Below are 22,226 nucleotides of genomic sequence, written 5' to 3'. Positions count from 1 at the left end.
TACTATTATTTATTAAGTCATCTTAGCTATTGGACTGATGATTGCATATCACCACCATTGCTGCATTGTTGTTGTTGTTTTCGACATACTATACTGTGACATTTTTATCACTTTTTTCAAAAATGTAATACTATACTAAATAGTAAAGTATGTCAAAAAAAGTGATTAAAAAGTCATAGTATAGTATGTCAAAAAAAGTGATAAAAACGTCATAGTATAGTATGTCGAAAAATGTGATGAAAAAGTCATAGTATAGTATGTCAAAAATGTTCATAGTATAGTATGTCAAAAAAAGTGATAAAAATGTCATAGTACAGTATGTTGACAAAAGTGATAAAAATGTCATAGTATAGTATGTCAAAAAAAGTGATAAAAAAAGTCATAGTATAGTATGTCAAAAATTGTCATAGTTAATAATATGTCGAAAAAGTGCTGAAAAAGTCATATGTATGTCGAAAAAAGTGATAAAAAAGTCCACACAAAAATGGCTAGCCTAGACATGGGCATACTATAATATGAATTTTTCATCACATTTTTCGACATAGTATTATATTATTATATTATACAATGACTATTTTTGACATAATATACTATGAGTTTTTCATCACTTTTTTGACATAGTAATAACTATCACATTTTTGAAAAAAGCGATAAAAATGTCATAGTATAGTATGTGGAAAAATGTGATGAAAAAGTCATAGTATAGTATGTCGAAAAATGTAATGGAAAAAGTTATAGTATAGGATGTCAAAAATGTTCATAGTATAGTATATTAAAAAAAGTGATAAAAATGTCATAGTATAGTATGTCAAAAACTTTCATAGTATAGTATGTTGTTAAAAGTGATAAAAAGGTCATAGTATAGTATGTCAAAAAAAGTGATAAAAAAGTCATAGTATAGTATGTCAAAAATTGTCATAGTATAATATGTCGAAAAAGTGCTTTCATCACATTTTTCGACATACAATACTATGACTTTTTTTATCACTTTTTTGACATACTATACCATGACTTTTTTTTAATCACTTTTTTCGACATACTATACTTTAATTTTGCTGACTGTTTTCAATATACTGCATTGGTTGCATGTGGCTTAGTAGTTAACAATGCTCCAAACAGCACCACCAAGTAAGCACTGTAGATTCTGGTCCAGGTTTGATTCCCATGTCTGGGCTAGGTCTTTTTGTGTGGACTTTTTTATGACTTTTTTCGACATACTATACCATGACTTTTTCAGCACTTTTTCGACATATTGTACTATGACAATTTTTGACATACTTTTTCATCACATTTTTCGACATACTACGTATACTATGACATTTTTCGACATACTATACTAATACTTTTTTAAGACTTTTTTTGCCTTACTATACAATGACGTATTTCATCATACTGTACTATTACTTTTTTGGATATACTATACGATGACGTTTTAATCACTTTTTTCAATATGCTATACTCCGACTTTGCTGACTGTTTACAAAAAACTGTGTTGGTGGCATGTGGCTTAGTGGTTAACAATGCTCCAAGTAACACCAGCATGAAGGCACTGCAAACTCTGACCCTGGTTTGATTCCCACGTCTGTGCTACCTGTTCTTGTGTGGACTTTTTTCGACATATTATACTATGACAATTTTTGACATACTATACTATGACATTTTTATCACTTTTTTTGACATACTATACTATGAAAATATTTGACATACTATTCTATGACTTTTTCATCACATTTTTCGACATAATATACTATGCCATTTTCATCACTTTTTTCAAAAATTTCATAGTATAGTATGTCGACAAAAAGTGATAAAAAAGTCATAGTATAGTATGTCAAAAAAAGTCATAAAAAAGTCCACACAAAAATGGCTAGCCCAGACATGGGCATACTATAATATGACTTTTTCATCACATTTTTCGACATACTATACTATGACATTTTTATCACTTTTTTCGACATACTATAACTATGAACATTTTTGACATACTATGACTTTTTCATCACATTTTTCAACATACTATACTATGACTTCTTTTTATCACTTTTTTGACATACTATACCATGAATTTTTTATCACTTTTTTCAACATACTATACTATGACATTTTTATCACTTTTTTCAACATACTATACTTTAATTTTGCTGACTGTTTTCAATATGCAGCATTGGTTGCATGTGGCTTAGTGGTTAACAATGCTCCAAACAGCACTACCAAGTAAGCACTGTAGACTCTGATCCAGGTTTGATTCCCATGTCTGGGCTAGGTGTTTTAGTGTGGACTTTTTTATGACTTTTTTCGACATACTATACCATGACTTTTGCAGCACTTTTTCGACATATTGTACTATGACAATTTTTGACATACTATACAATGACTTTTTTATCACTTTCTTTTGACATACTATACTATGACTTTTTTATGACTTTTTTTGTTTTACTATACTATGACGTATTTCAACATACTATACTATTCCTTTTTTCGACATACTATACTATTACTTTTTTATGACTTTTTTTGTCTTACTATACTATGACGTATTTCAACATACTATACTATTACTTTTTTCAACATACTATACGATGACTTTTAAATCACTTTTTGTCAACTATACTTCACATTGCTGACTTTTTTTTAACATTCTGTGTAGAGTTTGCATGTAGTGTACTACACTATGACATACTATAGCCTACTATGAATTTATTTCGGTATAGTATACAATGATTTCTTAAACATTCTATACTATGACGTCTTTCGACATACTATACTATTTGTGTGGAGTTTGCATGTTATTCCAGACTTTGACATACTATACTATCACCTTTTTGACATACTATGACTATTTTTGACATACTATACTATAATTTTTTATGAATTTTTTCGACATGACTTATTTTTTCAAAATATACTATACAATGACTTTTTATGACTTTTTTCGACATTACTATTTTTGAAATACTATTTTTATCAATTTTTTCGACATACCATAGTATGACTTTTTTTTGGATATACTATACAATGACTTTTTTATGACTTTTTTCAACATACTATGCTATTGCGGTTTTCAATGTACTGCATTGGTGGCACAGTGGCTTATACTTTTATTATGTGCTTCAGAGTCTCTGTCTTACAAGTCCTTCTCCCTCCCTGGTGGTTTTAAAAGTGGCCTGGACACACTACTGCACTTTAACAATGCTGTGAAGTATACAGCCTCAGGAATGAAAAAAGTTATTTCATTAATTAACTGGCACTAAAACTGGCAAACAATCTCAAATATGTCATTTAAAGCCACCCCATCTTTCAGCTGTTGCAGAGAGAAAATAAAGCAGACAGATTTCAACAATAACAACTTTATTATCTTCTTTTTTTCATTATTCTGTCTTTGTCATTTAAGGACAATGTTATACAAGTATAAATTAAGGGAGAAAATACACAATTTAAAAAAAGAAGCAAAACTTCAGTTGAATCCGCAGTTACACCTGAATACACCTATGTGTATTTGGGGGGAGTAATATTCAAGGCAGGTCTATCACCTTCGACCTTCTGTACCAGGCCGCTGATGTGATGTGTCTCATAACTTTCATCATCATACAGATTATTAACATCCCTGTCTCACAACAAAGCCTTGAGTCACATTCCGAGAAGAAGCAGGTTTCAGTTTAGACAAGGCAAGAAACATTTCCTCATCTTCATAAGTTTAGTTTTGCCTCCAAACTGAGAAGCATCGAATGAGAAGGAAATGTGTGCCACACATGCACTCAAATCAAGCTCATTATGCATAAAAAACAGATGAAAACACTTATATAAGAATAATGGCACCCATGAGAAGGTAGAAAATAAAAGCGTAAAAACAAAGGCTAAAAAAAAAAAAAAAATCACACCATAGTGTTTTAAGTGAGATGAAATGAGAGGGGGTTTACATTAGAACCCTCCCAGAAAGGGAAGCCAAATGAAGAGCTTTTTTTACTCTACAGTACACTCTCCACATACACTTTGGTTGTTTTTTTCCCCTTCTGCATGAGGCAGACAACACTTCTGTTTGAAGCAACAGCCATGTGCTAACACGTGCACCTCACTGTGTTGGCTGTCCGATAGCGTACAGGCCCTCGCTGGGGCAACATCAGTAGGAAAGTCACCATCAAGTACTGAGGTCACATTATTTGGAAATGCACTGATTAAAACATATGATGAGCTCTCTGTTATCATTCAAAATATAACATGTATTCTAAAATATAAAATCATCTCAAACACAATATGTTTAAGTATATCTCTAATAAAGTATTTAAATTGATCGCTGAGAAAGGAAATCACAGACAATTTCTTCACCACTATTCAACAGTGATGTCATGACTGAGCATGATGATACAGAATAAACTGTACAATTTTCAAAACAGCAATAATGAAAAATGCAACAGTGTCCATTCTCATATGCGACACCCTTGATATGATTTTAAGCGTACACAACCTATATCAAAAGCTTGTATCTATATACGTGCTTAACGGTGTTTGAGTCTGTGTGAAGTGGATAAACAAGAGGAGAACCAAAGCAATAATTAGTGAAATTACATTTTGGGAAATACGCTTACTCCTTTATTTTCGTGCCAAAAGTTAGATGAGAAGATCTTCTCATCCAACTTTTGGGCAAGCAAAAAACTGAAAGTGTGTTTCCAAAAATATAGAATTATTCTTTGAGCATGTCAAGGTATTAACACCTTTTATGTAAATGGTTAAAAGAAGCATATTTTGTGCAAAAAAAGCATCAATCATCATTCATTTCAATATTAAATCATTAATTCAGATGATTCTCACAATTTACCAGATCATATTATCATTCTGAACATCTTCACTCTATGTGAATTTATTTATTTTCTAGTGCATTTTATACATCTTTATGAACTGCACATCAGAGGAACTGCCAGATGTGTTGACCGATGAAATCATCACTGAACCACGGTTACTAATGTGCTAGTATCAAGTACTCTATAAAAAATATTTTCAGTGTGTTAAGACAGTTTTTGAAAGTATAAAACAAGAATCTGCAGCCAAATTGAGGGTGCCTCAGAGTTAACGTCCATCTTTGCAGAATCAATCTGGATTAAAAGTTAAAATTACAGCAAATCCATCAGGTTCATTCAGTCAATTAGTTTTCAGAGTTGGACTTTACTGTACAGATAACTTTATACTCAGATTAGTTTAATTATTCTTCATTTTACAATATCATTCTTTTATCACAAAATATTCACACAAATAGACTAGATGGTAGATACAATACCTCCAGCCTTGGATTCTACATTCCTAACAATAATTACAAAAAAATACTAACTGGTTTTCAAAACAATGGTCTCCGTAGACGTGTAGTGCACAGGTCAGGGGACTCTTTCCCTTGTTCAGTCAATTAAAGGCAAAAGACTAAGGGTTACCTTCGTGAGCTGATCCCAGATCAGCGTGTCCACAAACACCGAATGAAAGGACTACATGTGTGAGCTGTGTTGAGCTGGAGCGGTAGCTGGGGGGATTCATCTGTGGCTGGAGCTAATTGCACAGAGGTGTGATACAGGAACCAGCCCTGCCTCCTTTCAGCTGAAGCCACACTGGACTCCTCAGAGAAACCGGTCCAGTTTAACGTGCTGTAGTCCAACTGGAAACTGAGCTACAAACTAGTGACTGATGGAGGCTGTGGAGCTAGTACCAATATAGAAAACAACATGTTCCTGTATGTACTGGGTGGTAATCACTGAATGTCTCAGTGCTTTGGTGCAGACTTAATACTATTTTGTATGATCACGGACAATGATGCACTGAAAATGGCCACCAAGGATACAGTATGTGTTGCTATGGGAGAGCACCAGAGGACAAGGTAAAGTACATGTACAGCGTGAAATTTTCTCAACATCAACACAGAGATATATACTACTTACCTATGATCTACCACAGTGAAAAGTGCTTATTTAGCTCTTTGATGAAGATTAGAGTGATATGGATGTTCAGTGTGTTACTGGTGCAATTGCACTAACGTGTTACAACTAAAGGACTCACTACTGCAGAATTTTACCAATCAGAATCACAAATGGAAAATGTCTGAAGCATGTTTAGATGACTAAAATGCATTGAAGCATAGAGGCAATTTATATTCAACATATGAAATTAATAAGCAGCCATATATTATCTCTACATGGACTCTAGTCTAATTGACTACTTAAATTCTAGAGGGAAACTCCCAACATTCACACCAAATAGAATATATTTCTGCACTGCTGCATATTTCATCAGTTCAGACAAGCCAGCCTCTGCTGTATAAAAAAGATGGTTTTCCCAATCAAATATTAGCTGTTGGTTATGGAAAGTAAACAATCATATTAATAAAAACACACAAAATATATAATATAACCATAAAATTGTGAAGTAATCCAATATATTTTTTTAAACACAGCTCGTTATTATAAAACATTATTTCGTCCAGCTTATTGTCAGGATGACAGCATTATTATGGATTGAATTGGCCAGTTTTATTTACTTGATTTCTTTTTAGCAGTTTTCACTTCAAAATGTCCTTTTTAATTTTTCTCAGTGACCGCTTTACCACCAACCAATGACATTCTGGACCTGGCTCTGCCCAGTTTGTCTTGATAAAAAAAAAAAAAAGTAAAATAAAACTGACTTGCTGACAAATGACTTGCTGTGAAAATAAGCAGCATTAATTTCATACAGTATAAGGAGCTGAGTAAAAAAAAATCCATAGCATTAGCTTACTAGGCTATGTTACCCATTTGTCTGTAGTTATTTATGTGAATATGTTTTCCTGAATGTCTTTTTTATTTATTTAATGTTTAACTCTTTGTGTCTGCATAATTGATAACATCTATTAGACAAAATTTTCCAAACAACATTTTTAAGCCTTAGCCTCGTCCTTAAGCAACTAAAATGGGCAAATAATGAGCACTTAAAAAAGAGGGAACTAATTTAAGATATATAAAGTAGGTCTGCCATAATCTCAATTGTGCTGAATAAAATTAAGGATGAGGACACTTTTCTTGAAACCCCTGAAAAACTGACATGTTTGTTCAACACTGTTCTGCATCTATGTGCCTGTTTTTATTTTGTCCCTGTTAGTTGTCAGTCTAGAAATGTGAGCTCCTTTGATATGGGTTTCTGTCCAATCAGTAAAAACTCTTAAATGGGGTGAAAACAGAAAAAGTGCATTGTGAATTAGATTTATCGAGCACCTGATTTCAGGAGTGTGCAGGTGCCTTTATTGTGTGGTGTTACAACTCCAACACCACCTCACATCCACACATGATCTCAGTGCTGTTTCATTATAGTGTCAAAGACTCAGGGAACGCCCCTTCTTTTTCTCGATAGTAAAAACAGAGTGAGAGTGTACATTTGGAGGTAATCCGAGAGTGTGTGAAACATACACATTCTCATGCTCAATAAAAGGTCCACATGGTGCTCATAAGCCAGATAAGCCCCATTGCTGAAGGACCAGAGGCAGAGCAGTTCCCTGTCCGATGAGGTTAGGAGTGATCCTGGCAGAGTTCCTGGGTTAGAAGATGTTAGGACACATGCTCCAGTCCTGTCTCTCCTTCGCCTCCCAGTAACCTCCGTTGTACACAAAGTTTGTCTCTCCAGTAACGGAATCCCTCCTCTGGTGAAACCACAACGGCTGGTAGCCTTCGTATTCTTTACCTGCAGGAAGAAGCACAGGTGTTACTCAATCACTGTCATTTAATCGCACTCTAGTGGAAAAGCCACACTTGCAGGTAATTCACTGAGCAATCAATTTGCCTTCATACATATGCATATACAGTGGAAGCAATCAATCGCTGTGCACTGCATTTGGGATAGCTCCAAATGTGAACCGAGCTCAATAAAATACATATGAGCGCGATGTGTGCAATGCAAAAACCTGGATCGATTATGGTGAATGGGAAAATTATAATCCCAGTTTTGGAACTCCCTTGTCTGAATAATTAATCTGCTCTTTAATACACAAACCAGACAAAAGAGGGAGAAATTGCAGCTCAGCAAGCTGGCTAGAGGAGTGGATGTGGATTTAACTTAGATGAATAAAGCATCTTGTACTTTTTCCCCTATCCCTTGATGCGGCAGCATTGTGAAATTCCCCGTTGTGGGATTACAGTTAAAACAATTTTGAATCTTAATCATACATGTTTACCGTTGGCCAGTCCACCGGAAAAGTGCCCACAAACAATCAAATAGACAGGATGACAATGCAGTGCAAATAAATCACTTGCTAATGTGGCTTCACCATAGCACATTAACAATACTTGATTTTAGAGTTGTATATTTTATTTCATGTTACATATTTCTAAATGAAAATGTCACATGTATCCAGGAAAAAGTCATTTTTTTCCTGAGTTATTTTCTGGAGAAGTTGACATGAGAAGGGTATCATGCAGTTCTCAAACAGAGGCAGACCACACAGAGGATGGGGTGTGTGTGTGTGTGTGTGTGTGCGTGCGTGGGGGGGGAGTGATGCACAACAGAGGGACACAGGGCAACCCCCACTCACCAGAGTCACACTCTGACCACCAATAGAGGGAGGAAAAGAAAGACAAGTCATGGGTACATCGAATACAATCCACACACACACACACACACACACACACACACACACACACACACACACACACACACACACACACACACACACACACACACACACACACACACACACACACACACACACACACACACACACACACACACACACAGGATGAACTGCTGAGTTCTACGTAAGTTCAGTCTGGCTTCTAATTGTACCGAACCTTTTGTGTTACCTACCTACTGTACCTACTAGGCTCTAAATACTACGATACCCATGAGCCTCAGTTGCATTTGCTACGGAAAAGAAGCTAGCTAGAGTTATTAATCAAAGCCGTGGTAAATCAAAAACAAATTGTTCTTGCAATTAGGGACAAAACATAACAAAATTACTAAATGCATCAAACTGGCCTAGAATCTGAAAGTGAAAGGAATAAAACTACTACGACATGTTTGAAGGTCACTGTAAAGCATAATCTTTACCCAACAGAATTTCAGCTCTGTGATTAGATGATTTTTTTTTTTCATAGAAATGCAGTGGGTTGTTAAATTCTCTCCTTGTGCTTATGTACAGCATCTTTTATCTTTTTAATAAAATAATAATTAAGAAAAGTGACATTTTCTAATTTAGTTGCTTATCTTTTGTACTGATAATTTAATGGATATAACTCTAATTTCATGCCCAACAGTGCTCCAACATTGTCAAAGCAGAAAATGAATGTCACTTTTACTACAGAAACCCCCCAAAACTCCTCCCGCTTGCAACTCTACGTTCTTCCCCTCCCTTCATCCTTTCTTTATCATCCCTGCCTGTCTCTGTGGTTTACTCATTAGCTCTTTGCCTATCCCACACCACACCTCCTGTTCTCCTTTTCATACCTTCATCCACAGCGTCTGAGGCCTCCGCTTCCCTCCTCCTCCTCACGGCTCTTTGTTTCTCCTCTAGCCTCTGTTTTTCTGAGTTTGCCTCATCCCATCGCCCTTCCTCCATCAGCTTCTGGTCTGGTCTCAGACGGCTGTCGGTCAGTCCCACTCCTTCCTCCGGCTCGTTCAGGGTTAGTGCCAGCGCTGAGAAATAGTACATGTTTTCAGCGTTCTCCCTGAGAGAGCAAGAGGAAATTAAAGGGAGTTACATGGTGGGATGCTGTACAATCAAAGATATTGACTGAACATTGCAGCTGTTATGCTAACTCATTTATTGCAACATTTTGCCTTATGAGGCTAATGAGACTTACGGGAGAGGGTATTTCTTCCACAGCAGTTTGGGGGACAACGTCTGATAGACCGTCTTCTGCTTGCCCTCTGATCCACTGCCCCCTCGGCTGCTCTGAATGATCTTGGCACTCTCAATTTTATCATCCCACGTACCAGAGAGGATGTAGTGAGCCTGGCCTTCACTGTCTGCCACCATACCTGTCACCTGGAAAGAGCAAAAGGAAATAAAAAACTGCAGGGAATGAAGAAACTAAAGCAAGCTATCTTTCTGTGAGTCCAGATGTATCCCGATGTCCTTTCCTCCTAATGTTAAGTCCCCTAGGTAGGGCACCAGTAAATTCCCTTTAGCTTATCCCATATCAGTAACTACCAAGGAGGGCAGCATTGTGCCCCATTTTTAGATAATTGGTACACCTCCAAAGGAGGTTACCTCACTGCAATGTGACCTCATATATCGTGAGCTTCTTCTATATTACACTACTGTAAGTATGAATATATTTGTTGGCACTGTCCAGCAGGAGGCAGCATCAGAAAAAATTAACCCCTCATCGTATGACGTCATGCCAAGATCTGATACATAAGTGTGGAAAGGAAGCATTTACCTTCCGTGGAACATCCCTGGAGAAATAACTGTAGGGAGAGAATTTGAGTTGACAGGTCTCCTTTGTCCTGTGATTCACAATCTCAATGTCCCCTGACTGCACAAACAGACAGAAACAGAGTGAGACAGACAAACACACAGAGAGAATGATAGCATATCAACACTATTACCCGTGTGTTTACAGCAGAGACAGAAAAGTATCCTGATTGATCCTACGATGTTATAGAAAAATAGTTTTTGACAACTATTGGTGCTGCAGAGCAATGTTTTGATAAGCAGTAACCCATATTACTTGCATGAGGTCACACATGCATCAGGAGTGGCGTGATAACAACCTTCTGGCCACTGCTGAGGGCCATGCTGTACCTTTTAAGTCTCATAACCTGTGACACACAGTTTGATGCCTTTTGTGGCATCTAACAGCCATACATTTAAAATCTCATGGATCATAATATGCAGATGCAGTATAGATCACCCTCTCTGGTTTCACCTACTGTGCTCCTGACAGCACAGTCTGCCACTGGCTGGCAGCAGAGAAAGCAGTAGTACTATAGTTTCCATAGTTTGACATGGACTTGTTTGGATGACACCGTTCTGCACCAGCGGGCAGCAGAGTGGCAGAGTGATGTGAGGAGGTGGTGGGAGAAGGCAAAAGTATTGAATGCAGAAGGAAAAACAATAAAAAGTAAAAGTGTGTAAATATTGGTGAGACTTTTTCTTGGTTGATAAGCTTAAGTTGGAAAAGGAATTTGTATCAACGCAGAGGTGGTATTGTTTTTGCTAGACTAGTACCTCAAACTTACATGCCGATAGCCAAATAACCATAACAGCGGTGTATATTGTCAAACAATGTATCCAACAATAGCACAAAAAATAGCACAAGAAGAGCACAATACAATGTCATCACAAAATGTAAAAGTAGGCTTTGCAATTTTTGTATGAGGTAGGAAATGCATTGAATACATTAGTTAGTGTTTTAGTGCAAAATGCTGAGCATACACAAAACTCCACAGGGTATCTTTAATCACATACATCAGCATGAACACTGCCAAAGAAATGCCATAAATATCCAAGAGAAACAGGACATTTATAAACAATTAAATCTTACCAACTCATTATGCTAATAATAAGTCAGTGCTGATATTCCTATAGTAGTCTGTAGCCAATATGTCTCCTTATTCCACACACCAATGAAATAATTCAAAGATGTACAGTAAGTGAATCTGCCATATTCTTCTTCATGTCTTCTTTCAAGGTTACACACACATTCTGCACTGGCGGATAGACGGACAGACAGACATGCAGATGTGAAGCCTGTACCTCCCCCTAAATAATTGGGCCATCTCACAGAAAGAAGAGGCTGTTATTTTAGGGTGTTATTAGAGATCAAAGCTGAAGATATATCCCTAGAGATTGTGAAGCTTCTTATTCATGTGCTGTAAGACCTATATTTCTTTCTTCACAGCATTTTGCTCTGGTTCATACACTACACCTTCAACACGGAAGGAAAAAACATCTATAGGCTACTGGAGGGTCAGAGGCATTAAAGGCAGGGTTGGTAATGTTGAAAAGCTAGCAAGATTTGAAAGTAGCATCTCCTCGGGGCTCCGTTTAACCCCTCCCCCTGCCCTCGGGGCTCCGAACCACACACAGCCGTGCACGAGTACCGTTGCGTCACTGCTTCAGAGCAAAGCTGAGAAAGGGCCACAATTTTACTTCATGTCTCATTCATTGGTAAGCAAACACTTAATGTTATCATACCGAATGTTTAAAACAAACATGACTACTGTTAGCAATGCGGCGACAACGCGCATTTAGCTCAGGCTCGTACACGGGAGGGGTTGAGTACACGCAGCGGGGAAAGTAGGTGTTTCATTGGTTCTTTCCAAGCAGATCATGAGGCAGTGATTGGTGGGAGTTTTTAGAGGATTACAGCAGCTACAGATGACGGAGCCCATAAGTTATTTATTGCTGTCGGGATGTAAAGACCATTTCAAACAATGTATAAAAAGTGTATATTGGAAATAGTTACCAACCCTGCCTTTAATGAAGGGTTGTGCGTTTGGAGCTGTGGATGAATGATTACCAATAAGAGGTTCTCACAAACTGACCTGGTCAATCCACAGCTTGCCCACAATGATGTTGTGCACTGTGGAGGTGACCTTTCTCCACACATAGTGGTTCCCACTGGAGTGGAACTGTAGGTGAATGGCACCTGGGGAGAGACAGGGAAAAAAAGGCTATAAGAGAAAGGAAATGTCACAGCTGCTTTGTTACCAATCTGCAATCCTGAAAGTGACGTGTTAGACTGCATTGTGTTAGTGTTAGATTGGAGGTTTGCTTTTGTGATTCTATTGTGAAGATGGTCAATTCTACCTGCAGCAGCTGAAAAACACATCATCTAACATATTTATGGCCCTATGCTCATGCAATCCATTTCCAACTATTTCCAGTGTGACCTAAACCTGGAAGATTGATAACATGCATTTGACCATAAACGCTTTCTATTACATTGGACCTCACAGCAGGCATGTAACGGGATGAGGGAGAAGACAGATAAATACCACTGCATCCCTTGGCTGGACCTGCATCTATCAATGTCTATCATTTATCTGAGCCTACAGACCCCAGACCTCTCTGCAGTCCCAGTGCAATAGAGAGCTCCCTTTATACCCATACTTTATGTATGTGCCAAAGGGTCATAAAACCCTCCTGATTCATTTTCGCACCCTCTCCTTGTGTGGGAGGCATCTCGTCTACTGCTCTCAAGTGGGATGTGGAGTAAACTCCTGGTATTTGGGCTGTTAAATTTGCATGATGGAACCTTTCTTTACACATATAGTTTGTTTGCTACCCACTTAATATAAAATGTCTTACCCAGAGGCATTATAGAGAGGTATTTGCCACGGAACTTGCTGGCGATGGTGATTTCCTGCCACAGGGTCCAGCCTCGTTGGGAAATCACATGATGTGCAGCTGCAGGGGGGTGATGGCTCACCTTAGAAGAAAGATAGACATAAAAGGTAAAGTATATTCATTTAGACAACAAACGACTTGTTTGGAGAACACAGGCTGTGTGTCATGTGTGTGCATGCACATCAGTGAGCGTAAGCAAAAACTCCCTGTGGCCATGCTGTTACCTGCTCACACAGCGAGCGGTAGCCAAACTCCTCTTGTCGATCAAGCTCGTAGGTCTCGCCCAGGAGGGGGTTGAAGGGCTTGGCTGTTCGGTGGACCGTGGTGGAATAGGACGAGACGGAGAAGGCAGCGACCAGGCACATCTGCTCCAGGGAGGAGTCGCAACGTGCTGCCTTGTCCAGAAGCTCATGATACTCCAGGTCCTCTGTGAGGCGCTGTAGCATCGACAGAGGCTCATTGAAGTTAACCTGAATGGGCAGATCAAGAAGATGTGAGACTCACACAGATTTACGTTAACCAGTCAGGAAAAGGGAGGGCCTTGCCTCATACACTTACAGGCATGGGGATTTTGGAGAGCTCCTTGCCAATGCAGTTCTTCATGATGCTCCACAAATTGAGGGAGTAGTTGGGCTTGTCTGGGACACGAGTCCGTCTCTGTCTGCGGGGCTGCACCTCCTTCCCTGACACATCATTACAGCTTGGAGACATCTGGAATTAGGTTGAAGGGAAGGAGTACAGGATGAGATGGTGTTCTTTTAACTTTATGTGAAAAGCATATTTGATATATACAAGTTTGATAAATACTTTCAGCTTCATGGACAGCTTGGCAGCACATCAAGTGGAGACAGAATGACAGAGCGAGTAATAGACAGGAGGGAACAGAGGACACAGAAGTGTGTTAGACAGAGGAAGAAGCAAGGGAGAGTTGAGGGAGAGAAGTGCAGATGTTTGACTAGTAATTAACATTTAATGGAACGACGCAGCTGTGTATCTTTGGCTCCACAGGGGTGACAATGACACTGCGGGACACACACACAGATAAAGGCTGTGTGTGTGTGTGTGTGTGTGTGTGTGTGTGTGTGTGTGAGAGAGAGATGACTGTAGGGTAGGAAAGGGGGACTTTGAGAAAAGCAATTAAAGAGGGTGATCAATGAGCTGTGAGCTTTCCAGCGGCACAAATAATTCTTATTTGAGATTACAAAAGTCAGCAATGTCCACAAATAGACACCTACATGATCGTCCTGGTTCCAGTGATTGGGCTGACTTCCGCTCGCTCCGCTCAAATTACTCTGAGATCGCCTGGAAGAGAATGACAACAATTTCTACAATGAGCACTGGACATACTGTATAAACACACTCAATACCTCTGTTGTTCTCTCTTCCACACACACACACACACACACACACACACACACACACACACACACACACACACACACACACACACACACACACACACACACACACACACACACACACACACACACACACACACACACACACACACACACACACACACACACGCTGCGTAACTGTTTCCATCATTCTTAATGGTGCTACTAGAGTTGAGGGATATGTTGCAAGAGATGAGCCATAACAATGTTGAGGAAGAAAACACTAAAGGTAAAGAAAGGTGGCACAAGTAATGCAAAAACAAATTGAGTTGCCTGCCTGAGACTGACTGACTTCAGTTCAGCAAATATGCTATAAAAAATGTACTGAGAGGTTACTGTAAGTTGTCTCACCATGAACCATCATCAGACACCTGTTCAGAGTCAAATTCACTATTATGACAAACTAGAGCATCCACAGAAATGGTCATATTACACACATGTACAGATGCAGACTAAATATTAAAACTCAGATAAACCTTCATCCCTGTATCTGCCTTTCAGTTGTCCTGCTGTTTGGCTAAATAAAGAAAATATGGATCCCTGTGTGTGACTGACCTGTGCTGTGTGTTCTCAGTGGCAGTCACTGTGATAAATTCAGGGGAATCCTCCATGGCATCAAAGTACTCAGTATTCTCATCTTCATCACTCGCCTCTTCTTTGTGCAGCCTCTCACTCCCTCCTGTCCGCACATATACATTTGTGAGTAAATTCAAACAGCATCCAAAACTAGCAGAACCATCACATGGTGGCGAGTTTGTGTTTTACTGAGTTTAGGAGAGAGCAGTGTGTAATCACATACCCATGGCGATTAATCAGGGAATAATCAGCATAGTAAAATTGGCAATGTTCCTGCTGGTTAACTAGCCTGAATGATGCAAGCTCTTCAGGGTGTGCTTCTAATGTTCAGTATCCAACATTCATTCAGCACTTTCAATACGTGATTCAATTATTTTTTTTAATGAGGGTTTTTAATGACCTTCAGTCATTTAACAACCATCAATATGACCAAAATTTACTGCATTTTAAAAAAGTTATTTTTTTATCATATTCTAATTCTATTAAAACAATCATTAAATTTAAATATGATGCATTCAATTAATTTATTCAATAAAGATTCAACTACATCCTTGTCATGTACACAAAAAAAGGATTATGAAATGTTCTTTCACCACTCCAACTTTTTAAAAAAAGACTCCTGATAGCAGTTAACACCAAAGTCCACACCCTTAAAACAACAACCTAGGTTGTTTTCCAGTGCCTTCCATATGACCAGCATGAACCTGTTCTGATGTTCCGCCTCCATGGCTAAGGTATAATCAAGTAAAAGCAACTTACAGTTAACTAACAGTTAACCGTTTTGGAAAGACCACCATCATGGTTAAAGGAAACCAACGTTGATTGTTGGTAGGAAAAGGAACTCGAACCACATTCTCCAGTTAGTTTGTTTTCTAGTTTTTTGGGGGGCATTTTAAGCCCTTATTACAGATATCAGAGAGAGAGATGACAGGAAATGAGGGAATGAGAGATGCAACCCGGCTGGACTCAAACCGGGGACATTAGTGTTCATGGTAAGCTTCTTAAGCCCTAAGCCATGGGCCACCCCATTCTCCAGTTTTAAAAAGAAACATAAGGAAGTTACACCACTTCCTGGTTTGGTAGTGCTGTCATCTTTTTTGAGAGGGCAGTCTTACACTAAAGGTAAGGTCATGGGGTCACTAAAATCAATAGGTTTCTTCTTCCTGGAGGATGGATGTACACAAAAAATGTTGTGCCAGCTGTTGGAGAAATTTTGATTTACATACTTTCTCTCTTGTTATTATTAAACTGTTTGCATAGAATAATATTATACTGAATACTCTAAACAAGATAACATGGAGCCATTGCTTGTTCTTGTCTAAGCACGGTGTGTTCATGAGGGCATACATGCCCTCCCATACCAGATAGGGGAGACGTCATCGACTCTTACAAGATAACAATTAACTACATCTACTTTGTATCACGATTTATTACATTTCACTCTGTATTATAAAAAGCAGCTGTAGAGAGCTTTTCGTTAGGTCATTGTCTGTACTATATCTGTAGTGCGGAGAAGGCCTCCTTCTTGGGTTCTCAAGTAAAATTAACTTTATTATAACTTCAGTGGTCTCGGTCTATCATTTGATAATATAATTATTCTAACACCAGCCTGGCTGTTGTTGCTTTTTTAAGACGTTGGTTATATGTAAACAAACAAGAAAATAAACAAATAAATGGACAAACTGACAGAAGATTCCACATGACCTACCGTGAAGGTAATTACCATCTCTAAATTAGTGATAATCCAAACCTTCTGACACAACTGAGGACTGTATATAATATAGAGCCTAAGGTCACACATGACTTTCAGCCAGTATAGAGAAGTCAACACTGAGACCCACAGGAGTAAGTAACACACAGTCTCACCCTTGTTGGCAGTAGGGGCACTGGGTGTGGTGGAAACAAGCGTGGGTGCTTCTCGCCACGCTCGCTCCAGGCTGTTATGCTGCTTGGCTAGCTGCTCAATGGTCTCCTCTAGGTGGATACGCTGCTCTCGCTCATACTGCAGCGCCCTCTGCCATCTCCTGCTGTGAGTCTCTGCTAGGTCCAAGAAGTCTCGACACGCCTGGGGGAATACATGCACACAAGAACATAAACACACAGACAGCACTGAAAGTTTAATATCTATAATATAGTCTGAAATATGGATTTACATCTGCAACAAAAATCTGTTGTTCATAATTCTCAATAAGGTTTAAGATACTATACACTCGCTATGACTAACTGCTCAGATTTTTGCATTTAATAGAGATTTTGAAAAAATAATGACTTCTTTTGGTTCCTGTTCAACAGGTAACACTTTCTTAAAATTATTAAAAAATGTATGCTTTACCTTTTTTGGAGTCAACAAATACTACTATAAATATAAAATATATTTTTTCCTGACAGTTTACAACAATAGAGAGAGCAGTGGGATGGAAAAAGATGTAAAGAAAGTTGTGCCAATCATTATAATCAAGGCTATTTATCACTATTGTTTCGAGCAACCATCAATATGTTAATTAGCTGTCTGCTAAGCATTTACTGGGTCTCCCTGCTGTGTAAAATGTGCCTCGGAGCACAGTTTACACATAGAAAACATCAGTGAGTGAGTGATGAGCTAGAGGTTAAACCTCTGATTGCATAGCAGACTTTATTTGAGTCCATGGTGGGGCGTCATTGTTGCTGCCTTGCTTTTACTGCTGAGAGGTTACTTCAGATCAGACATATATTACATGTCAGCATTTGTCTGACAGCCTAGCCTTGCAGTGGTCAATGAACCTAAATAAGACCTCACTACTGACAATATGTGATGTCATTGGGCTGTCAAAGGAGAGTTTCTGAATAATCACTTGGAAACTGCTTGATCGCAATCGAGCTTGTTCCTAGCATTTTGTGGGGGCTCGTCATTGTTATTCCCACATGAGAGATTAGATATGGTCTTTGGTCCTGTTGAGAGTTTGCTTGAACCAATTAGATCAAGTTGTGGCTGCAAGCAGCGAGCTTAAGGGACAAACGTCACATCATTTCTGTTCTCTTGCTCGGAGAGAATCAGCAGTATGCAGTATCACTTTGCGGCAGCAGGAAGAGAAACACGGATGCAGTAACACCTGACTCCTTCCTGGATTTGCTTCCAGACAGCATGATACCTCTTTGTCTGTTTTCAGTCCCTGTCCAAATGAAGGATTGCTCTCTTACACACACACACACACACACACACACACACACACACACTACAGTTGTCACTTTTTAAAGAGGTGACATTTTAGTGAAATTTGAAAGCTATTTCAAAATATATTCTTTAATTTGACCAAGTAGCCAAATCAATGCTTTAAAGCTATAGTGCGTAGTTTCTGTCGCCCCCATGAGAAATTCTAAGTAATGCCAACAAAACTAAAAATGTATTGTTGTTGTACCGTAATAGATGGTATTTATTTTTTTGACTTTATTTAATTTTAAGATAGTAAATACATATAACTATATAAAAATTACTTGGTGGTCTTGCAAAAACATCATAACTGACATTTCCACATACCTGACCAAAACAGAGAGAGGGAAAACCGGAAATAATACAAACTGATTGTGAAAAACTACAACTTAAGACAAACACTGTATTTTTCTTACAATAGCATCAATATTTCATACCGTATATATGTAGTTCCTATGACTGTTCACTGATTTGTGAGTCTGGATTTTTCTATCCTGATCAGAGAGTAAGTGGCAGGTTTGATAAACACACGCAGTCATGCAATTATTATAAATGTATTTAGCTTCATAACAAACTAAAATGAAAAACCTTGATGTGTTCTCCAGCAACACTCATTTATAACTTCATGTTTTATAGGATTTCAAGTAAAAAAAAAGTGATATTTGATATTTGAGTGGCTTTAGATGTTTGAGAATATAACTCTTTTGCTCAAAACAATGTATGAAAATCACAAAATATCTGATAGTAAAAACATCCAACCAATCTCTTACCTCCAGCAGTCTGTCATGAAGTGTCTAAACAGCAATGTCCGAGCCTCCGTTTAAATGTTAGAAGTGCATGTGATGTTGTGGTCCACTTCCTCAGACATAACCATGATATGAAACTCAACACCCACTTAAAAAGTATAAAAGTTCCACTTTTTTATGCTGAGTCTGGTACAAAGGCAGACTGCATGTGACTTCCGTTGGGGGGGAACATGGTTAGTAAAGGCTAAGACAAGTGAATGGGCATACAGAAGGGGATTTGTAAGTAGGAGGTGGCATCAACAGATGCCGGTGTCAAATTAAAAAGTCTTGAATGAGTGATGTAGCAAAGAATACAATTAACTTGAGTTAAGTTTCATGTGATTAAATCACACAAACATAAAGTGGTAGGTGTGTAAAATGCATGTGCACACAAACTGCCAAAAGCCTGGATTCAATGACACACGTGACAAGTTACATCACAACTACATGAACTAATGCAACCCTCTCCTCAAGCCAGGGTCAGATCACAGAGAGCATGCAGTTGTGTCTTGCAGTTATGGCCTCTTTCATCCCTCAACCCCTCCTCCTTTACTCCCTCCTTACATGTAGCCTAATTTTCTTTGTAAAAGCACATGCAAACTACAGTTACATCCAAGTAAATGCCTTAACAGTGGCTGAAAATATGGTTGCAGAAATCCAAATACTCATATCGTGCGCTTCTTTCTCGTTTAAAGAGAACCCTTTACAATCCCAAAAATCACTACATGGAGTTTGTGGCAGCACTTCTTTCGCACAGTTTTGGCAAACCTAATGGCATTTTAATGAGTTAGGCAATTCAAGAGGGTCTATTTCATTGCTTGTCCAGTAAGTTTCAATTTCCCATACCAATTAATAAAGAAAATGGAGGACAGAGAGAAACAAGATGCTCATTATGTAACGGCCTTTCGCATAATTTTAATGCAATCTAGATCTTACTTATTTCTGTTAACAAGCTGTATTAGCACATACTTGAGCATATTAGGGGTAATACTGCCTGATTTCAACCTAATCTTAAGTCAAAAGACTTGCAGTTTAACCACGACTGAATCAGACTAATTATTTAACACCTTATAGCCAGACATTTCACACAAAAATTATATTATATATATCATTATAGCAAAAATAAACATCCACTGCCACAATAATAAACAATTCTATCAACAAAGCAATCGAGAGAAGCGGGAAGAAAACACAAACCTTGTGTGATTGTCTGGTTTCAGTCAGAGCAGGTTTGTCTGTCTAACTGTAGTCCAGAAGGCTCTGACATTCCTCACCAGGCAGGGAGGGTCAAGGGTTTGAGAGGGGGGAACAGGGGCTATTCCTGTAGCTGCTGCTCCCCCCCACCCACTAGCATATCTTATATCACTCCTTTAGGACCTCAACTCTCCCTGAACTCTCCTCCACGACTAAGTAAGGGTTAATGCCTGACGAAGTGTCCCTTATCAGGAATAAATGGACAACTATATTGCAATATGTTATTTTAGAAAAGTTATTTTTTGTTCTTCCTGAGGTATCTCTTCTTTTTTTTTTATATATTTTTTCTTGTAAGTGTTTACTTCAGAAATCATATAAAACAATACTAAGGATAGAGTTTCACATATGTTGTACAGATTGTAAAGCCTTTTGAAGAAAAATTGTCAATTTGTGATTTTTGGCTATACAAATAAAATTTACAAGAGCAGAGATGTTTGTATTCTTAACATTAAGTTAAAATTGTATTAAGGTGCTGGGGACGATGAAGCGGCCAAGCCATCGTTGTTATGGTTGCAATGGCACTGCAGGGGGAAAGTTGCCAATTTTCAACCCTTCTGAAGCGAGTCATCCAGTGGAGATTCACCGGCGGGTAAATGCGGACCTCTGGTTACTGCCGCCGTTCATCTGCATGTACAGCATGCAGAAAATCGACAAAACTTTCCCTTAAGGTACCAGCTAACGCTAGCAGTAGCTAGCTAGCTTGGTTGGTTGGTATACCACTGAACAAGACATGTTTCGGGGAACCAAATGTTCCAATTAACTTTGATGAAGTGAAAACACAGTGATAGGATCAAAGTTTAAGATGAAAACATGGACAACAACACCCCTAGAGCATCCCTTGCTTTATCGTCAATTTTAAAATAAACTGGACCATAATTTACAAAATGAACATAATGCTGTATTGAAGAAGACTTGGAAGTAGCGATTAAGGCCATAAACTTATTTTGAAAATGTTTATTGTGGTAATAAATCAAGTGAGAAGTAGGGTCATTTTGTTAAAGACTTCTATGGAAACAAACTTCTTTCTGCAACCAGTGAAGTCGCCCCCTGCTGTAAATTAGATAAAATGCAGGTTTAAGGCACTTTTGCATTGGCTTCACTTCTCAGGCCTGGAAGCTTTGTCCATTATTTTTGCAGTCTATGGTCAGGAACTACTTCTCTAAGCCTGCAGCTCACCAACTCTCGTTTAAAATGCCACACTTTAAAGTGATCTTATCTTTCATCACTCACTAACCAGGGCATTATAGATGACTGGCATTCCTGTCACATTGATCATGCCGAAGCATGCCCACTGCTGCTGTGTCTTGGAGGCTGGTCTGTCCCAACTACTTACATTGATCATAGCATTGGAAGTGATGCGGAAGAGGGTGGCTCGCTCATTGACTGCCTTGATCTTCTCCCCTCCTTCCACAGGGACTTTCAGACCCTCGAGTTCACTCAGGGAACGCTGCAGGGCTGCCCCATGCTTGGCGATCAGGTCATTACATGTGCTGAGGTCATCAAGCTTGCTGACGAGTATCTTCAGGGTGCCCTGAATCTCGCTGCGGTCCGACTGGGATGTAGGTTCCTCGTCCCCCGAGTCATCTGAAGGGGAGAGGCAGGTGTCAAATATACACCATTTTGAACAAGAGACGATTATTGGGACTTGTACACCAATCATAAAAGAGAAGATTAACAAAGACAATATAGAAAGGTTTTTCTTAGGTAATGTTGTGCAACATATCTAACTGTAT

General features: G+C 38.6%; 1 protein-coding gene across 2 annotated transcripts in view; it reads right to left on the bottom strand.

Annotated features, from left to right (window-relative positions):
• Nucleotides 1-5,137: 5,137 nt before the first annotated feature.
• Nucleotides 5,138-22,226, bottom strand: part of osbp2b (oxysterol binding protein 2b) — a 48,221-nt gene continuing 31,132 nt past the window's right edge. For both annotated transcript variants that reach the window (XM_028577318.1, XM_028577317.1), the window contains exons 3-14: nucleotides 21,827-22,077; nucleotides 17,134-17,332; nucleotides 15,247-15,370; nucleotides 14,530-14,596; nucleotides 13,853-14,005; nucleotides 13,519-13,764; nucleotides 13,256-13,376; nucleotides 12,490-12,593; nucleotides 10,380-10,475; nucleotides 9,798-9,982; nucleotides 9,442-9,662; nucleotides 5,138-7,683 (exon numbers count right to left, since the gene is read on the bottom strand). In XM_028577318.1, coding sequence (XP_028433119.1) covers nucleotides 7,541-7,683; nucleotides 9,442-9,662; nucleotides 9,798-9,982; nucleotides 10,380-10,475; nucleotides 12,490-12,593; nucleotides 13,256-13,376; nucleotides 13,519-13,764; nucleotides 13,853-14,005; nucleotides 14,530-14,596; nucleotides 15,247-15,370; nucleotides 17,134-17,332; nucleotides 21,827-22,077 — 1,910 coding nt within the window. In that variant the 3' untranslated portion in view covers nucleotides 5,138-7,540. The remainder of the gene's footprint in view (nucleotides 7,684-9,441; nucleotides 9,663-9,797; nucleotides 9,983-10,379; nucleotides 10,476-12,489; nucleotides 12,594-13,255; nucleotides 13,377-13,518; nucleotides 13,765-13,852; nucleotides 14,006-14,529; nucleotides 14,597-15,246; nucleotides 15,371-17,133; nucleotides 17,333-21,826; nucleotides 22,078-22,226) is intronic.

The sequence above is a fragment of the Perca flavescens genome, chromosome 5 (genome assembly GCF_004354835.1).
Source record: "Perca flavescens isolate YP-PL-M2 chromosome 5, PFLA_1.0, whole genome shotgun sequence".
NCBI classification, from domain to species: domain Eukaryota; kingdom Metazoa; phylum Chordata; class Actinopteri; order Perciformes; family Percidae; genus Perca; species Perca flavescens.
Note: the sequence above shows the minus strand (reverse complement) of the source record. Positions and strands in the feature narration are given on the sequence as shown.